Raw genomic sequence first — 19,310 nt, forward strand, 5'->3', positions numbered from 1 at the left:
ATACTGCTGATAATGGTCTTACATTATCATCAGAAAAAAACACACATTATGCTTTTTAACAATGGTACAAACCCGGAAGAGTTACCAACATTTAAGATTGAAAATGAGACAATTCAATATAAAGATACTGTTTTTAGGATTGATACTTACTTCAAAACCGAATAACCATATTGAATATGCAATAACAAAAGCAAGAAAATCTATAAACTTATTCAAAATTGTGAGTAAACAGTACTGGGGACAAGATACAACGATTTTGAAACATTTATCATCATCACTTATTCGATTCAAACTATCCTATGGACAAGAAGTCTTTTTCAATGCTCCAAAATATTTGCAAAAGAAACTTCAGAGCATAGACAGTAAAGCATAATAATAGACTTGCCCTTGGTGTACCTTTCCATGCATCGACCCTCGGAACATACAAAGAAATAGGAGTACTACCTTTAGATGAATACCGAAACCTCGCATGTGCTAAATATGTATTGAGAAGCTCAACAACTGAAAATTATACATCAGAAGAAGTAAAAATTACATCCGAAAACAACTTCCCCAAAAGAGCTAAAAACATATCTTAACACCCCAAACCTGTTCGAAAAGTCGGAAATTAATTCAGATGACATAGACACACAGAAGACCGTTAGTCCATACCCCATCTGGGAGATGAATAAAGCACATTTTGATGTTAATCACACTGACATGAAAAAGAATGAAAATCCGAATATATCATGGCAACGGAAGTCCGAGTACACCTTCAAAATAGATATTGTGATCATTTACAGATCTACACAGACGGCTCACTATTAGACAATGGCCAAGCAGGTTCAGCTTTCGTTATACCAAAACTGAAAACGGAAAGATCATACTATATTGGTAAAAATCGTTCAATATTCACTGCTGAACTTATTGCTGTTCTTATGGCTCTAAATCATATTCTTGATCTTCCAATTTGCCTTCTACAAGTCTTGTTTTGCGTTGATTCCAGATCTGTATTATGTGCTTTAAACTCATCAAATTGTAAGAGCAAATCCAAAATCATAATAGAAATCGGCCACATTTTACATCCTTTAAACTTGAAAGGAACACATATTACGTTTTGATGAGTTCCTTCACATCTTGGTATTCTCTACAATGACAGGGCTGCAAGAAAAGGTACAAAAAACGAACAGGGAACCATAGAACTTTACGTGCCTCTCTCTGTACAAGAGGGTTATCGAATACTAGAAAGAAAAGAAAACCAACTTGGAACAAGGTCAGAGAATTATACCAGGTAAACGGCAAAACTTTAAACCATAGTGTAATTAATGTTCAACAACTATTTAATCAGTCAAATACATACAGTAATTCAATAAGATTAAGGCAGATTCATACATTATCAAACAGGATAAAACTGAACGCTTTAAAAACTAAGTTCAGCAAAGATGTCAGATGCATTTGTGGAGGACATATATCTAGCAACCATAATTATAATATTCGAATGTCAGAATCTAAAATGGGTTGGGGGGTTTTGCCGGACTTCACCAAAAGTTCTTTTGAATGTGTTATTAGCAATTCCAATATGTTATTTGTTATTGCAGAAGATTTGCTGCGTAGTCCAATAGGACATTTGTTATAGTTGTTTGATGTTGGCGTTTATAACGTTTCCATTTTCCCTAGCGTTGTCTCTCCCTATTCACCCTCCACACATACACACACTTTTACCCCCCACACCCCCTCCCACAACCCCTACCCCCACGGGTTTTTGGTTTGTTTGTTTTTTCGTCTAATATCACTTTAAGTGGAAAGACGTCAAACTGAAGACCACACACACACACACACACACACACACACACACACACACACACACACACACACACACACTTTCAAGATGTTATCTGCTATTGCAGAAGGTTTGCTGCATCGTCCAATAGGACATTTGTTATAGTTGTTTGATGTTAGCGTTTCCTTCTATATGCCTATGTCTCCCTTTTAATGTTGGTGGGTGTTTTTTTTTTCCAGTACTCTGTATCTTTCCCCACCACACACACACATACGCACACACACATACACACACACCATTCTTCACCCTCTGCCCAATACTGTTCCCACCACCACGCCCCGCCCTCCACCTCCCCCACCCCCCCCCTCCCCCCATTCCCCACGCCCTTTTCCGTCTAATATCACTTAAAGTGGAAGACGTTAAACTGAAGACTACACACGCACGCGCGCGTACACTTTCCTCATCTCTAACGCTAACTATAATTATAAGAAAATGAAAGATGCCTGGAAAGAAAATGACTAAAATAAGAAAATGAGTTATGGGGAAATAAAAAAGAAAGAAAAAATCAGGAACTTTTGTATTTCAAAGCAATAAGCGATGCCACTGCCCTGACAGCTAGCTATGTATGTCAATGGATGTGGTTCTCTTTTGTTTATTTGGTTTTTGTTGTTTTGTTTTTTGTTTTCTTTTTGTTGTTGTTTTTTGTTTGTTTGTTGTTGTTTTTTTTGTGTGTTTTTTGTTATTGTTTCTTGTTGTTGTTGAGGGCGGGGGGTATTTTGTTTTTGCTACAATTTGAATAAGACTTTGGTTGGATGCACTGAATACATTTTATTAAAATATCTTTTATTAGTCAGGTTTTGAACGCAGAAGCAAATGCAGTGATATCTTTTTTTTTTTTCTTCTTTTTCTTCTTTCAGTCTATTTAAGCGCGTTGGGTTACGCTGCTGGTCAGGCATCTGCTTGGCAGATGTGGTGTAGCGAATATGGATTTGTCCGAACGCAGTGACGCCTCCTTGAGCTACGGAAACTGAAACTGAAACTCAGTCCATACTTCCGATCACTCAAATCGACGATAGTTACTTCCCCTAGATTAATCGTCTGCCTCAGATAGATGTTATTTCTTTTAACAGTACAGGACTTATCGGCTTCAGCAATTCATTGCAGCTGATGAATCCTCTCTGGCGCCCTTCAAGAGAGAGAAAGAGCTTAGCAAAATATCTTCACGAATCTGTGATAGGGACTGCATCTGAATAATATCTAGAGGTGAGTGATGGGCTCGGACTGAGCTGAGAGGTTTATCGCCAGCGAGGGAGAGTGACGTGATCAGGTTGGTGGGTATTGTTTTCGAAATCCCCCTAAATATTAATCGAAATCTTTAAAAAATGATTTTAAAAAATGATAAAAAAAAAATAATCTCCCAGATCGGCCACAAAATAGCTTCAAACGTCACAAGCTTACTTGTATAATTCTGTACTTATGTCCGCATCCACGATCCACATGCGACACGAAAGCTATCAGTCAGTAAAGTGTTTGGTGTGTGTATCATGTGGTTGCACTCGAACACATGATTTTAATCAACTGATAACATCACCCATTTACACAATAGTTTTGCACTAATACCAGCAAACAACGCATGCAGTTTCAGTTTCTCAAGGAGACCAGTACCGCAAGACAAATGTTTTTTTATAGTTTTATACACTACACCACATGTACTTGGCAGATGCCTGACACCAGCGTAACACAACGTGCTTATCAGGCCTTGAGTGGCCATGTGTGCCAATCAGAGTGGATTTTTTTTATAACATATTCTTATCAGAGGACAACGCTTTTGTTGCCATGGGTTCTTTTTCAATGTGTCAAGTGCATGCTGCACACATGATAGGTATCATTTCATCCGAATGACAAGATGCTCAGTTTGATTTTCCAGTCTAACTTGGTAGGAAAGGCAAGAGCGGGATTCGGACCCAGACCCTCATGGACACTGTATTGGCAGGTAAGCATCTTAACCATTCTGCCACCTTCATGCACATTCTTTTAGTTAGATCATATGATATATGCAAGTTAATGTTTGAATAACACACTCCTTCTCAGTGTATATTCTTAACACACACACACATAACCACACACACACATAACACACACACACACACACACACACACACACACACACACACACATTCATACACAGATACATCCATTTTGAAGAATTTTTCTTTAGCTGTTGCAGAATGTTACCACGGGGCAGTGTGCGTTTAGCAGTGAAAGCAAAGGCATGGAACCCAACTCAGCAGGAGTGGACTTTGGCTGCCCAGTGCATCCAGTCTGAAGAGAAAGATCGCATTGGTCGTTTTGTCTTCAAGAAGGATGCAAAGTCAGCAATGGTCTGTCAATCTCTCTCTCTCTCTCTCTCTCTCTCTCTCTCTGTCTCTCTCTCTCTCTGTGCCTGTCTCTGTCTCTCTCTCTCTCTGTCTCTCTCTCTCTCACTCTCTCTCTCTACGCTCTGACTTGATAAGTGCGTTGGGTTGCACTGCTGTTCAGGAAACTGCTTAGCAGATGTGGTGTTGCATATATGTGGATTTGTCCTAACGCAGTGATGCCTTCTTGGGGAACTGAACTGAACTGAACAGAATCACCTGACCAACACTGCAAGTGTCTGTATCTCTCGAGCCTGGTTAACGCCGGGATATCATTATGACAGGAAGCGTAGAGTACAGTCTTGTCACGTAGTCCCCAAACCAAAATGGACCTCCATAGCAACATCGTCATCCTCCTTCTCCTTCATCGTCATCAATATAAACAAAATAGTCTCAAAGTCTGTGGCCTTTCATGCCCTGCTCTCATGGTGATCTCAGTTTTGATACCCCTCCACTTCCGTGCTTGGGGTGAGTCCTGTCAATGTCGTCAGTGTCGGCAGATTCATGGGGGGGCTGTTGTTTGAGGGACGTGGTGGCGGTCTCCACTCTGGGAGAGACGCTCACTCAGTCTGGCTCCGCGACTAAGCCATTATTGTCGTTAGTAGGGGGCTTAGTAGGTGGTGTCCAAAGTACGTGAAAACAGAACAGGCACCACTGAACACCACCGAAGTGACTCAGCAGCAGTGCAGGGTCTCCTCTGGTGTGTGGCCTCCAGGCGACCTAACATCGATGGTTCCCTGTGGACTGCCGACGAACAGAATCTCTACAGTCCATATAATATCTATATCTGTCAGACAGTTACTTTCTGTATTTCTTTATTTTTTGTGTGGCTTTGAAGTATTTTTTAACCTTGTTTACAAATTTTTGACATATGGGATGAAAGTTTAGAGGAAAGGCCGATTTCCTCACCACAGCCTATTTTCATTTGCCATTAGGAGCTTAATGATTAAGACAGTATGTCATGAACTGTGTTATTTTGCAGGAGTTTTTCCCCTTTTTAGAACTTTTCAGATGCTACAGAATTTTGTGTTTAATGTGGTTGAATTTTTATTTAGCTATGCAATTCTGATATGGCCCTGTGTGGTTGGTTGGACTATAACTTGTATAAGCATCAATGTCAAACATTGAAACTTTCTTCCCACTCAGGTGGGCAGACTTCTCATTCGTCGGGTGGTCTCATCGATGCTGAACATTCCGTACCACAGCGTGAAGCTGGGACGCACAGACAAGGGGAAGCCAGTCACGTTGAATGACGACGGACAGACACCCCGACTGGACTGCAGCTTCAACATCTCTCACCAGGGGGACTACGTTATCCTCGCCGCTGAGGACTGCGGACAAGTGGGAGCAGACATCATGAAAGTGGAGTGGCCACGTAAGTTTGAACACACATAGTGTCAATCAGTGGGTTGTCTGCTGGTGTGTATCCGCTGGTGTACACACATGTATGACCCGGACAATTATGGTAGCAGGATATCCCTTTAACCCCTAGGCTGCCTGCATGACGAGATAACTCGTCATGGCAAGCATGTATGCTTCGCTGCCTGCATGACGAGATAACTCGTCATCGAAATATTCTGACTTTTCCCTGGTTTGCATTCACTTCCTTGGCAAAAATAGTGGTAGCTTTAGCCTGGGGAATCTCTCTAGATTCTATTCATAGCTAGAAACCCCATCTACATCATGAAGCAGTCCTTTATTTGAACGTTTTGGTTGGGTCACTGTCCAAGTGTTTGCCTGACTTCTCTCCTCGCTCGCTCAACAAAATGTCGGACTGACACCGTGCTCAAGACATGCGATCGTGACGAACTAAATCAACCATGATTTCTTTCTTTAGCTGATGCTCAGAAAGAATTGAAACGTAAATTCGAAGGAGAAGATAGAGATGAACATTTTTAGGACGATCTGATAGAAAATAAAGCGAGTAATCAAGAGAGTGGCCAAGATGCGACTGTCAGTGAGTGATGCTGGCTGTACAGATGTTAGCAGACGACAGATGACCGAATTAGCAGCAGAGCGATATTCTTGGCACGCAGCCAACGCGGTCTGATGAGAACTGAATCAAGTGACCGTGTGAGAGGGGTGAGGAGGAGGGGGGTGGAGACTGAGGGAGCGTGGCCTCACATCCATCTTATCACTTGGAGAAGTCACAATGTATTGTGTATCTATCTCTTAAATATATATATATATATATTGTGGTTGTTCTAGTATGATATTGTGTTTGCAGATATCCATTTGTCCAGAAAATATGATGTTTTTGTGCAAATTACCTGACTAATGTTTGTAATGAACAAGTTGAAATGTGACAAAAAACAAAACACTGATTTCAAAACAACAGCATGTCACTAAAAATATATAAAATGGGAAAACAGCATGTGTTTTGTATTCTTTATTCATTTACCTTTCAGAAAATATATACTTTTATGGGCCTTTCTCCAATAACAAAGAGCACAGAATTTTTGGAAAATTTATACCCGTTTTTTGTGAAAAAAACCCTGGCAAGTAGATTTCACTTAAATCTTATTTTCCTGGCAGCGAAAGGGTTAAGCAAAGTTGCAGATTGGTTACATTGCTTATCCACCAGTACTGTGTCCATGAGGATCTGGGCTCAAATCCCAGTCTCACCCTTTTTCCCAGTTTGACTGGAAAATCAAACTGACCATCCAGTCAGTCGGATGTGACAATAAACCAAGAACCCATGTGCAGCATACACTTGGTGCACTGAAAAAGAACCCATGGCAACATATATGTTGCCCTCTTGCAAAATTCTATTGAAGGAATCCATTCTGATAGGTATACAAATATGTGTGCATGCACTCAAGGCCTGATTAGCACAGCGGGTTATGCTGCTGTCGGGCATCTGTCTAGCGGATGTGGTGTTGTGTATATATAGGAACTGAAATCAGACAGTTGTATATATCCATGTGGTGGACTGCCAGCCTTGTGACTGAGACTGAACAAGCTTGGGTGGGGCTGGGCACAGGGGATTTGGGTAAAGTGGCATTAGAATATCGTCACTGAGATAGCATGGAGGATAGAGTTGCAGAAAGGAAATTTAGAAGGAAAAAAAAAAAAAATACTTGATTCAGCAGGAGAAATTTCTGATGATCAAGGGATTGTTATATATCCATTTCCATTTTGTTTGAAAAGGACAGATGTCCTTTCAGATTTACTTGCACCATGATATTTAACATTATGCAAATGTATTGTATTACACTTTGTCACAACAGATTTCAAGCTGCTGCCCCCAGGGAGAGTGTATTGCTCTATTGCAGTGTACTTTTCTGCAGAATTTTGCCAGGCACAACTCTTTTGTTGCCATGGGTTCTTTTACTTGTGCTAAGTGCATGCTACACAGGACCTGGTTTTAGTTTCTCATCCAAATGACTAGCATCCAAACCACCACTGAAGGCTTTATGGAAGGGGAGACAATATTGTCGATTGTGGGATTTGATCCCGTATACTCAGATTCTCTCACTTCCTAAGTGGATGCTTTCCACTAGGCCACCATTCCACCAATAAGAAACAGAGAGGGGGTTGGGAGGGAGCACAATGTTAAGCAATGCCAGTGCTGTCAAATACCACACATCCTATCATTCATGTAACTTATCATACAGCCCTCATAAGGCCCTGTGGGGTTAGCTGAGCTGAAAGCAGCAAAAGATGAAAACTTTTTTTGTTTCCTTTACATCTGTCTAGATCCTGATGGTTAGGGGTGCAAATCACAGCCCATCAAGGTATAGTGAACAATCAGAAAAGTCAGCTGGCAGCAGCAAAAATGACTAGAATATGTGACAGAGCTTTGTCTTCAGGTGGTTTATATAGATACTAGTTTGTATTCTTCACATGGCTTAGAATCCAGCCTAGTCTGGTAAGTTTATTTGTGCTTTGTAAAGCTTTTATTTTGAAAATGAGTGTGGGTTTGAGTTTCAAGCCTGGTCATGACAATCTGCATATATGTTGATCATAAACAACATAACAACAGTTCATAATACTGATGATAGATTTTCACAAATGTGTTTTAGTGATAATTTGTCGTATGAGTGAATGGAAATTGATAATTGGGGTTTTTTGTTTTGATTTTTGTTTATTTGGTTGTTTATTTGATGGTGTATTTTTAAGGGTTTTTTTTTTTTTTGTTTTTATTAACAGGCAAAACAAGTGTACAAGATTTTTTCCGCTTGATGTCACGACACCTGACAGAGCTTGAATGGGCAGCGGTACGAAGTCGCTCTGGTGACATGGAGCAACTGCAGGTCTTTTATCGTATCTGGGTGAGATATTGGGGTTTCTTTTTCTTCTGTGGGCTGATACTCCCATGTTCACTTGTGCATACAAGTGGGCTTTTTTTACTGTGCCATGTAGGCACCCATTCCCCATTTCTGGAGACATGCATGCTGGGTATGTTCTTGTTTCTATAACCCCCACCACTCGGCGTATATCACAGATTGACATCAGTTTACAGTAAGCCAACAGCAAAGTGAGAGCTGTATGATTAATGGTTTCTCCACTGCATTGTGAAGTCATTTACAGCTTAGTCTTTTGTGAAGGACTGTGACTGAAATTTGGAGGCAAGATTGCACTAGCTCTTAGTGCTGCAGCCTTGGGGGTTAGTTGGCCTTTGAGAACCATCCCAACACCAACTGTCCTAAAACCCTCTTGGCCAAGAGAGTGGGAATGTAACTTTGGCAAGACACTCTCCACTATAAACAAATTCTAGCCCAGATAGTCAGGACAGTAGGTGCCTCCTCTGCTGTTTTGGTGGTCACAGTTGGACACGATTCGACTGACTATGATACAACCCTCCAAACGCTGACATGGATTATAGGATCTTTAATCCGTGTGTTTGAACTGTTTCATGTGTACACACACAAAGCTAAAGCACAGGCAGGTCCGTCTATCTGTTGACTTAGCAGATCAGAGAAAATATCCAGCCATAACCCACCAGGTACTGTGACCTTGATTCGAACCCAGGGCCCTCAGATTGAAAGTCCTATGCTTTAACCACTCAGCTGTTGCACCCATGTGGAAAAGTGGATAATTTTTATGTAAACTAACTTAAATGTTGGAGTGGGGGAAGGGGGTTGGGAGAGAAGAAAAAAGCGCCTACCCATTCGTGTAGTCAGTCCAAGAGAGCAATGTACTGAATTGCTGTGCCCATCTTCCTCCATCCCCAACCTTCCTCCACCTCCACTTCACACTTCCACTCCCACTGGAACTGGCAGAACTGTCAAAATCTCTGTAGTGCTTTCCATGGTCTCCTCACCACCCTCCCTCCCCTCCTGTACTTTGACTGTGATCTCTCTCTCTCTCTCTCTCTCTCTCTCTCTCTCTCTCTCTTTGCAGGTCTCTGTCTCTCTCTATGTCTCTCTCTATGTCTCTGTGTCTCTCTCCTCTCACCTCTCACTCCCCTTCATTTGCGTGTTCAGGTCCTGTGTGTTGATAAAATTAGGAAACCGCCATTCTGTAGAATCATATTCATAACTGAAATCAAGTCAACACAAACATGACCTCCTCAGTTTTCCTCCTTTCCTTCTCATCCTCTCACTAGACTACACCCTCACTCGCTCCTCTGACTTCCCTCCACCAGACACCACCTCTCAGTTGGTTGTTAAACTCTGCACTCAAGCCTCCCCCCATCCCCCCCTTCATGAAGATTATGAAACAGCTGTCTGCACCACTTTCCCTCTCTGGAACTGTGACCCTTCACCATCTTTCACACACACACACACACACACATGCACACACGCACACACATACACACGATGTGAACCCTTGAAACACATTCACACATACATACAGCATGCACATATACATGCATACATACACTCTCTGTGTCTGTCCCTCACTTTCTCTGTGTGTGTGTGTGTGTGAGTGTGTGTGTGTGTGTGTGTGTGACACAGTTTATGAAGACAAATGATCTAGATATTCTGATAGCTTGTTCTTTTCTCTTTTTTTGTCTCTCTCTTCTTTTTTTTCTTCTTTTTTTTTCCATACGATCCTTTGAAATTTGCCTCCCTCACCCCCCTCCACCCACAACTTTTAGACAGAAGGCCATGATAGCTCTCAGATTTTAGACTTATATGATTCATTGTTCTTTGTGTGTGTGTGTGTTAAGGTTTAGTGTATTAATGTTTCTGGAAGCCATGTTGGTACAAAACCCATCCTGGTAAGCAAATTTTCCATTGAGTTGCTAAACTGGGCAAGTGAAAAGCAGTAAATGTTGACCCCAGCAAGTAGAATCTTACTTGGATCTGTCAATTTCTGACACTGTTTCACAGTGCAAGTGTTGGCTTTTCTTTTCAACTCTGCATGTTGCTGTTTACATTGGAGGTTAAAAAAAAGACCATGCTCATGAGTTGGCCCTGGATGGTCAGCTGGGATAAGCTGAAATCAGTAGTACTAATAGTGATAGAATTAATGTGAAATCTGCAATCTATAAGTAATACAGGCGTATATGAGGAAGCTGAATCACAGCCTTGGACATGATTGCTTAGTACACCATTTTCAGGAAGAGTGCACCATTTTTTTTTACAAGAATACACCAAACAGGTGTGGAAATGTGGATGAGTGTTGCCAGGGTGAACTTGAACTGAAAGGACTTTGGACCTTACTCGACTCATTTGCATTTTACATAAAACAGTTCCTCACAAGCAGCTGTTTAATTTTCATTGTTAAGGTGAGATATTTTCCACCATTTGTATATTTGATCTTCATTCATGGTTAAGATGAGTTCTTTTCCACCATTTAAGGTCTTTAAACAGTGTGTGTTCATGGTTTTATCACTTTGTGTCTGTTTATAGACACAACATGTAACCAAATCAGTGATTTTTAGATGAACATTTCTGTTCTTGATTGCACAAGAGCCTTCCAAATGCCTTTTAAGTCTTATATTTTGTTCTGCTTCAGGCGGGCGTTGCCCCCCTGGGCCCCCCAACAGGGCACTACCCCTGTACCATTCCAGAGACCTGGGCAGCCCCTTGACCCCTGACTTTCAGTTTTTGGGTTTTCTGGCAGTTGCACCCATGTGACTGTGATAAATTATTAACAGCACCAATTCAGATTTGCAATTGCAAATTGAGTGTGTATAAACATGTGAGTGCGTATGGGGGAGAGAGACTGTGTGTATACACAAACATGATGTGTTGGTGTCATATATGTATGTGTGTTGAAAGGTGTATTTAATTTTCTCTTTTAACTCAGTCACATTGAAACATTTTGTGCACTGTGTGAAAGTGACTGTGCTGTCAAATAGCTGTGGTGAACAAACCAACACACATCAGACATATTTCATTTGTTTTTTGTTGTTTTTGTTGTTATTATTTCTATTTTTATTTTTGGGGTGTTTTTTGTTTTTGTTCTTTCACATTTCCCCAAATGTATCCTATTTATCTCATCCTATCTATGTCACTGCTTTCATTTCTACACCTCATCTGGCTATATTAGCTTCATGCCCACCCTTTTCCGCATTCTCAGATTCAAACACTTCACAGTCAACAACTGCTCTTGCTGTGTCTCTCAACCTCACACTTGGAACGTGCTCCCTCTTTTGATTTGTCAGACCTCTGCACTCAGCTCTTTCAGGTCTGGCCTGAATACCTTCCTCTGTCCAAAATCTCTCTCTCCCTTCCCTTCCTCTCTCTGTCTAAAGCTTCCCCAGCCTTCTGTCTTTGTGCATTTGTAAGTTTTGTCTTTCGTCCCTTTGATACAGAATTACACATGCATGTAAACATAGGATGTGTCTCCACACTAATCAAATCAAATCATGTTGCTCATAGCCCATCTGACCACACAGGGACTCTTTCAGGGCTGACCACCCATCAGTCCTTAAAACCAGTCACAGAGAGCTCAAAATATTTTTGAAAGTTTGATTATCATTATGATGCCTTGTGTCATTGTGCAGTGTCATAATTACGATTATGATGCTTAGTGGTGATGTGCAACATCATAATTACAATTAAGATGCCTTGTGGCGATGTGCAACGTCATGATTATGATTGTGATGCCTTGTGGCGTTGTGAAGTGTCATAACTATGTTTCCTTGCGGTGCTGTGCAGTGCCTGAAAGAGAGCGTGCTGAAGGCGTTTGGCACTGGCATTGGCTTTGAGATGAGTCGGCTCGAGTTCCACATGGCTGGCACAGACCTGTCTCCAGACGAGGTCACCTCCACCACCACCATGAAAGTGGACGGGACTCCGGCCACCTACTGGCACTTTGAGGAAACCATGTTGGAGGATCACTGCGTCACTGTGGCTCATTGGTCGGAAAACCTAGACAAGGTGAGTGATGTTGGGTGTTGAGGTTACGGAGTTTTTGTTCACAGTGGTTTACAGGTGGCTCTGGTCGTCTGTCTTTACAGTGGTTTGGAGTTGTTGTTTTTTAAACTTTTTTATTCAAGATTTTACAAATATAATGGCAACAAAAAGGCAGACAAAAACAGAAGAAGAAAAAACAAAAAACAAAAAAAATTCAGAACATATAGTCTTTACAATGTTTGTGGGTATGCTGTACTTTGTGTTCATGGGCTTAAGAAAACAACAACAACAACAAAAGGGAAAATGTTTTGACAAATGTGTCAGCATAGGTCTACGTCATGAGAGGTGCTCGCAAAAGCCACCCTTCCCAGCATCTTCACCATCCTGATGCAGTCCCAGCTTCGCTGGGCTGGACACGTGGCGCGCATGCCAGACCATCGGCTGCCCAAAAGGCTCTTCTATGGCGAGCTGCAACAAGGGAAGAGATCAGAACATATAGTCTTTTGATATCAACCCTGACTCCTGGGAGGAATCTGCAGTGGACCGTGACAAATGGCGCGCTGCTGTGCACAAAGGCGCCAGGTTGTGCGAGGCCAACAGGACTGCTGCAGCTGTTGAGAAGAGGCAGGCCAGAAAGTCACGGGCAAACAAGCTCCCTGACAATGATATGCCTGTCTTTGTCTGCCCCAACTGTCAGCGAACATTTCATGCGCAGATTGGACTATTCAGCCATCTGCGCACTCACAGATAGATTCATGAGCATCCTTCCCCCCACCACACCACCACCCTCCCCCCATCCCCCATCTGGATGACAACGATGGTCATCATCGATCTCGATGGACACACCACCACCACCAATATATATGTGAGAAAGTGAACGGGGTGTTCAGATACAAATGCACACAATGCACATGCACGAGAATCTGAGAGAGAGCAAGACTGTGAGAGAGGTGGGAGTCGAGCCATAACACTGAAAGAGAATGCAATAAACAGAGAGAGCAATTCAACTTCTTGTGTGCACGTTTATTACAGTGCGAAAACATGGAGAAACTCCACTGAGCCATGCTAGCACCACACACCAACATGACATATAGCAATACTCAAATGTCTGTACTGTAATTTCTTTGCTTTTGAAAGAATAATATCTGCTGTGCAAGGGGTGGAGTGCAGGAATGAGGAGGGGGGGGGGACAGAATCATTGTTCATTGCTTTTTCAGGATATAGTTGCGTGATTTTAAAAACAGGAAGAAATCATTCCATTCCACAGAAAAGAATGCCTTGGCGAGACTCGCTCTGTTGCTTGCCTGCTATGCATCATTTGATCTCACTACTTCATTGATCACCACAAACTGAGAAGCAACAGCGAAAACCGAAACAAATACTCTTATAACTCTAGCTGTTAATCCATGTATGTTCAGTTGTTTAAGTAAATGGCGGTACATCTGACACATATTCATGTCTGTCTATGATTCTTTGAAATGAATAGTTAAATAAAGATATTAAGAAGTCATGTGAAGCACTGGAAAAAAAAGAAGAAAGAGTCCTGGTGCTCTGTGACCTGCATGCAACTGGATTCATTTACAAGTCATCAGTGTGTGCAATTTTTAACACAAAATCTGGATACTTTCATCATCTCACAGTATGATAGCATAAGAATGGAGGAAGTTTTATATTTTGCCCCCAACTAACGCATTGTGTTACTGATGATCAGTGTGGAAGTTTTCAGTTCATAGATCTTAACATTTGTTTTTTGGTGATTGTATTCCTTACCCATACGAATGGGTTGTCTGTGGGGAAAGTCAGGGGAGCTAACTGGCAGTACTAAGTTAAGAAGCAAGTAGACTAACTCACAACGCTAATACTGATCTGCCAAGTGACAACCAAAATTGATATATAAACTCATGGTTGTTGTTTTTTTAGCGCTAAGATTTTGCTACTGTATTTGAGATGGTTACACTGTTTAAATAATATTATTTTGATGTATTTCAATTACCTAAGAATTTTTTTTTAAGTTCATGGTAAAGGAGACATTGCCATTGCCCTAGGAACACCGCAACCTGTAGCTGTTTACTCCAGATCTGCACAGATGTGTGTACGGGTGCCAAGCTTACCAAAACAAAGTCTGTGAGAGCTACGGTTGATTCAGTTATGTTCTTTTTATGTTCATTCTGGTTAATTCAGTGTCCACTTTAAAATAAACAGTAAACACGTCGATAGTGTAGTTAGTTTCACTGTAAATGTCCTGTCCAGATTCTGGATTCTTTTCTTTTAATTGCGAACAAGAAAAACAATATGCCATCTTCAAATCCAAACACGTTCCGACAACTGGGAAGAGCTCAATTACAAATTTCTGGACCAGGAGTCTTAACAAAATAAAGCGTTCATGATTTAGAATACAGTCTAATCCAGAAGACTTACTACCTGTTAGATGAACTGTGAAGATTTTTCCCCCACAGTGTTCAGTCCAAATTTGGAGTTGGCAGACAAAGTATTTCCAGAGAAATGAATTGGTTAAATTTACTATGGACATACACACACACACACACACACACACACACACACACACACACACATGGACAAGACAACCGAACACCAGGTTATAACAAAGACTCACTTCATTTACACAAGTGGGTCAGGAAATAAAGTAAAAATAAAATGAAATGAAATACAATCTGTGTGCAGACTAAATCAGTCATTTGATGATGATGTTTCAGTGGAAAACGCCCCCCGGCGGTGCAGGCAGTGACAACTTGCAACGGTTCATGGTGTGGAGCATCGAGGAACTATTGTCAGGCTGTGCTCCTCTTCTCGGCTCCCTTCCAGACCAGGCCTACTGGGAGAACTTTGCCGCCAAACAAGAAGCACCTGCCTTGAGCTAGCAATGCTTGGCTGGTGAACCTGGATGGAATTCTGATTAGCATGAAATGGTTTTCATAGTTCCTGTGGGGGAAAATCGTCTTCCACAGCTGTAAACTTTGGGTTCCTCTTCTTTGATGAGGTACCCTGGAAATTTCTGGTGGAGGCTATTTTCAAGTCAGATTGGAAACAGAGTCAAGGTTTTGTGTGTTTGTGAGTGTGCTACAATGTGTGTGTGTTTTATTCAGGTTTAATGTCCACACCCACCTCTGGTGATCTGGCCAATGGGGTTGACATCCCAGAAAAGTTGGGGGAAGGGGCCTATCTAGCACAACACTGGCATGATGAACAACATGTTGAGATGGGCAGTGAGAATGACACTTTTTTATGCTGGATGTCTGTGGTTCAAACTGACATTTTGACTGCGAGTTTGGTGCTTTGCTAAGTGAGCCAAGAAGACATCTGTGTGTGTGTTGTGTGTGTGTGTTTGTGAGTGTGTGTGTGTGTGTGTGTGTGACAGTTATTTATGTGGAGTCAAAATGGGATCACTTGTGTACATAGTACATATGCTTCATTCATCCATTCTAATTTGTCATAAATACTTGAGCATGAATAATCATGAGTAATGAATAATGGCACAGCTCAAAATGTATCAGAAATGCTGTATGAAGAAAATTACTTTTAAAAAAAGAAAAAAGAGATGTGCTTTGAAGTTGTTAAAGAAGAGTTGATCGTATTGCATTATGCACAGCTGTGGCCCAGTGGTAATGCACCTGACTAGGAAGCAAGTGTCCACAGGTTCAAGTCCCACATGGACCAAGATTTTTACTTCACACCCCACTTGACTTTGATTTGTCGTCTGTGTGCTAGTTTTTTGGATGCGATGATAAACAGTGTGTCCTGGATGCAGTATGGAAATAGCACATGTAAAAGAACCCACAGCAACAAGAGAGTTGTCCACTGGAAATTTCTGTAGAAAAATCCACTTTGATAGTGAAACTCATACACATACACAGTTGCAGACTGGAAAAAAGAAAAAAAGAAAGGCTGCTGCCTTATCATGGAAACATGCTCTTCCCGGGGATGGCAACTCTAACTCTACACAGAGAAATTTTCTGTGGCTGTTGTATAAAACAATACTCAAATAGTAATCATTGGAAATGAAGTATCAAGTCCCTTGCCATTTTTTTTTTTTTATTATACCTCATTGACTTCCATGTATTCTACCAATGTCTGTGGTTTGCTTTACATTTGCTCAAGAATTTCAATTCTTTTTCCTTTTTTTTTTTCCAAACAAAAGCCCAGTTGAACCAACTCCTCGGCTGCATGTAATTTTGCAGGAAATTCATTTGGAGTCTTGACAGACTGTTAAGACATGAAATTTGGACATTGTTTACAGACCTGAAAATTAATACACAAAAAAATGCTAAACATTTTGAGGGTCTAAAAAGGGATTCAAGGGTGTTTATTTGTTGGTCGTTATTGTTCTGTGGTGGTGGTGGTTGTGGGTTTGTTTGTTTTTTATATAAACCCCCATGTTATACCTTTATACCCTCCACCTCCCAAGAAAAGAATCACAGAGGACAAATTTTAAAAAAAAATCAAAAAAAAAAATCACAGGACATTGCTAATTGTTGTACCTTTATACCCTCCACCTCCCAAGAAAAGAATCATAGAGGACAAATTTTAAAAACAAAAAAAAACAAAAAAACAACAACAAAATCACAGGACATTGCTAATTGTTGTTCGTGGGACGGGGGACATTTTGGAAATCACACCATTGTGGTATTTCAGGGCTCCATGTGCATCATGCTTCATCACAGTCTTCTTCAGTTTGACGTTTTAAAGTGTTCAGACAAGAAGCCACCATAACTTAAGTCTTTGCTGCCAAATAATTGGGGGGAAAATATGTCTTTAACAAGATGTCTGCTGGATTGCTCAATAGGCTTCAACAATCAAAATCAAATAGAATTATGTTACGTAGCCGACCACAAGGGTCCAAGTCAGGGTTGTCAAAACAATATAGCTAACAAAACATGGTTTATTACAAGTGTTTTGACATAATAAACAGGATGAGGGCCACACCAGTGTCACATGACCAGCGAAAAACGCTAGGTAAAACCTAGATTGCGTGCCCCTTCCACTAAACCTTGAGTAATGGTCTAGGTGCTAGTCTTTTGGATGAGACAATCAACTGAGATCACATTGGAGTGGTGGCCTAGAGGTAACGCGTCCGCCTAGGAAGCGAGAGAATCTGAGCGCGCTGGTTCGAATCACGGCTCAGCCGCCGAAATTTTCTCCCCCTCCACTAGACCTTGAGTGGTGGTCTGGACGCTAGTCATTCGGATGAGACGATAAACCGAGGTCCCGTGTGCAGCACGCACTTAGCGCACGTAAAAGAATCCACGGTAACAAAAGGGTTGTTCCTGGCAAAATTCTTTAGAAAAATCCACGTCTGTAGGAAAAACAAATAAAACTGCACGCAGGAAAAAATACAAAAAAAAAAAAAAAAAAAAAAGGGTGGCGCTGTAGTATAGCGACGCGCTCTCCTTGGGAGAGCAGCCCGAATTTCACACAGAGAAATCTGTTGTGATAAAAAGAAATACAAATACAAATACAAATTTGCAGCATGCACTTGGGGTACATAAAGAAAAGAAAAATACCACATCAGAGGAAGAAAAGACTTGTCCCTGGTAAAATTCTATAGAAAAATCCACTTTGTTACTAAAGCAAATACACTTCTTGCAAATAAACTTCTTGCATGTAGACAACAACAAAAAAAGTGTGGGTGGCACTGCACTTTAATGATGGTTTTTTTTTTTTGTCTCCAAGGCAGAGCAGCCTGAATTTTAGACATAAAATAGTAAAATTTTTGGATGGTGCAAAAAGAGGCAAAGCAGTTATTTTATTTCACTTTTGCCATAAAGGAAATTTTCTATCTAAAATTACGTTTAAATAACATACTTACCGAGACCCAACTAGTGCAGACTCCGGCAGGGCTCTGACATTCCTGTCCTGTGCAAACTACTATCCGCCTATGCGGAGAAAACGAAACTACGGCCGATAACCTCCCGGAAGTAGTATGTGTTTACACTCAGTTTCCATTACTTTTTTTCCTATCTTTTTTCAGGGGTTAGGTGCTACCTTTTTTTTCTTTTTTTTTTTCTTTTTTTTTTGAGGGGTGTGGGGGGTTATTTGTTTGTTTGTTGTTTTTTTAAAATTTTCAGTCAAAGTCCATTGTGTTTTTTATGCAGATTTTCATCCAAGGCTAGGATGCTGTGGCTGTCATATTATTATTATTATATGGTGCAGATGTTGCCTGCTTGAACAAATGCCAATCACAGACTTGTGCAGCATGGAGTTTCATTTTTGTCAGTTTTGTTTTGATTCTCATGTCTGGCACCTGTGTTAGTTTTCTTTCAAACTACAGTATAATGTGATGTTTTTACCTTGATCCATGCATATCATACATTGATGTGCACTGTTTACAGATAAATTTAGTAACAGAAAAAGCAGGTATTTCCTAGCACCAGTTAAAAAGAAAAATACACGAAGGAAAAAAAATGGGGTAAATTTGTTTACTAGGAAATAAGTTGAAAATAAGTTGATAAGAGGTCGCCATGCAGAAGTAAACAAAGATATTATTTTCTTGAATTATTTCTTTGAAATTTTGTAAAATTCGGGAGGTACCCTTATGTGACATTGTGCTCACACTGTGATCCTTCATCTTGGTGAAACACCACCACACAAGTGTGGTTTTGTTATAGTACCAGGTGCTGGATTCTGTAACACGAGTAGCTATGTCAGGACGACACACAACAGGTTATATCCATTCTACTTTGATGCCAACTTGCTTTCTTTTTCTTTGTCATCAGCTTCTTTCTGACACATGATCAACAAATATTTCCTGATGGTTTTGTCATGAATTGTGCACACAAACACACTCACACACACAGCACATACACATCACACACCTCAACACACACACACACACATACACACACACACAGACATGCACACACATAA

The 19,310-nt window shown here is 40.9% G+C and overlaps 1 protein-coding gene across 4 annotated transcripts; it reads left to right on the top strand.

Moving 5' to 3' along the window:
* Positions 1 to 2,852: 2,852 nt before the first annotated feature.
* Positions 2,853 to 19,301, top strand: LOC143298995 (L-aminoadipate-semialdehyde dehydrogenase-phosphopantetheinyl transferase-like). Of its 4 annotated transcripts, none has more exons than XM_076612058.1 (6): positions 2,853 to 3,086; positions 3,978 to 4,140; positions 5,320 to 5,548; positions 8,326 to 8,447; positions 12,231 to 12,452; positions 15,143 to 19,301. In XM_076612058.1, exons 2-6 carry the CDS (start codon positions 3,988 to 3,990, stop codon positions 15,305 to 15,307), a joined length of 891 nt encoding a protein of 296 aa, XP_076468173.1. In that variant the 5' UTR covers positions 2,853 to 3,086; positions 3,978 to 3,987; the 3' UTR covers positions 15,308 to 19,301. The 4 variants fall into 4 exon arrangements, with proteins under 4 accessions (XP_076468173.1, XP_076468175.1, XP_076468176.1 ...); XM_076612060.1 differs by having other exon boundaries at positions 3,987 to 4,140; XM_076612061.1 differs by having other exon boundaries at positions 2,853 to 3,022; positions 3,987 to 4,140.
* Positions 19,302 to 19,310: the final 9 nt, after the last annotated feature.

The sequence above is a fragment of the Babylonia areolata genome, chromosome 24, assembly GCF_041734735.1.
Source record: "Babylonia areolata isolate BAREFJ2019XMU chromosome 24, ASM4173473v1, whole genome shotgun sequence".
NCBI classification, from domain to species: Eukaryota; Metazoa; Mollusca; class Gastropoda; order Neogastropoda; family Buccinidae; genus Babylonia; species Babylonia areolata.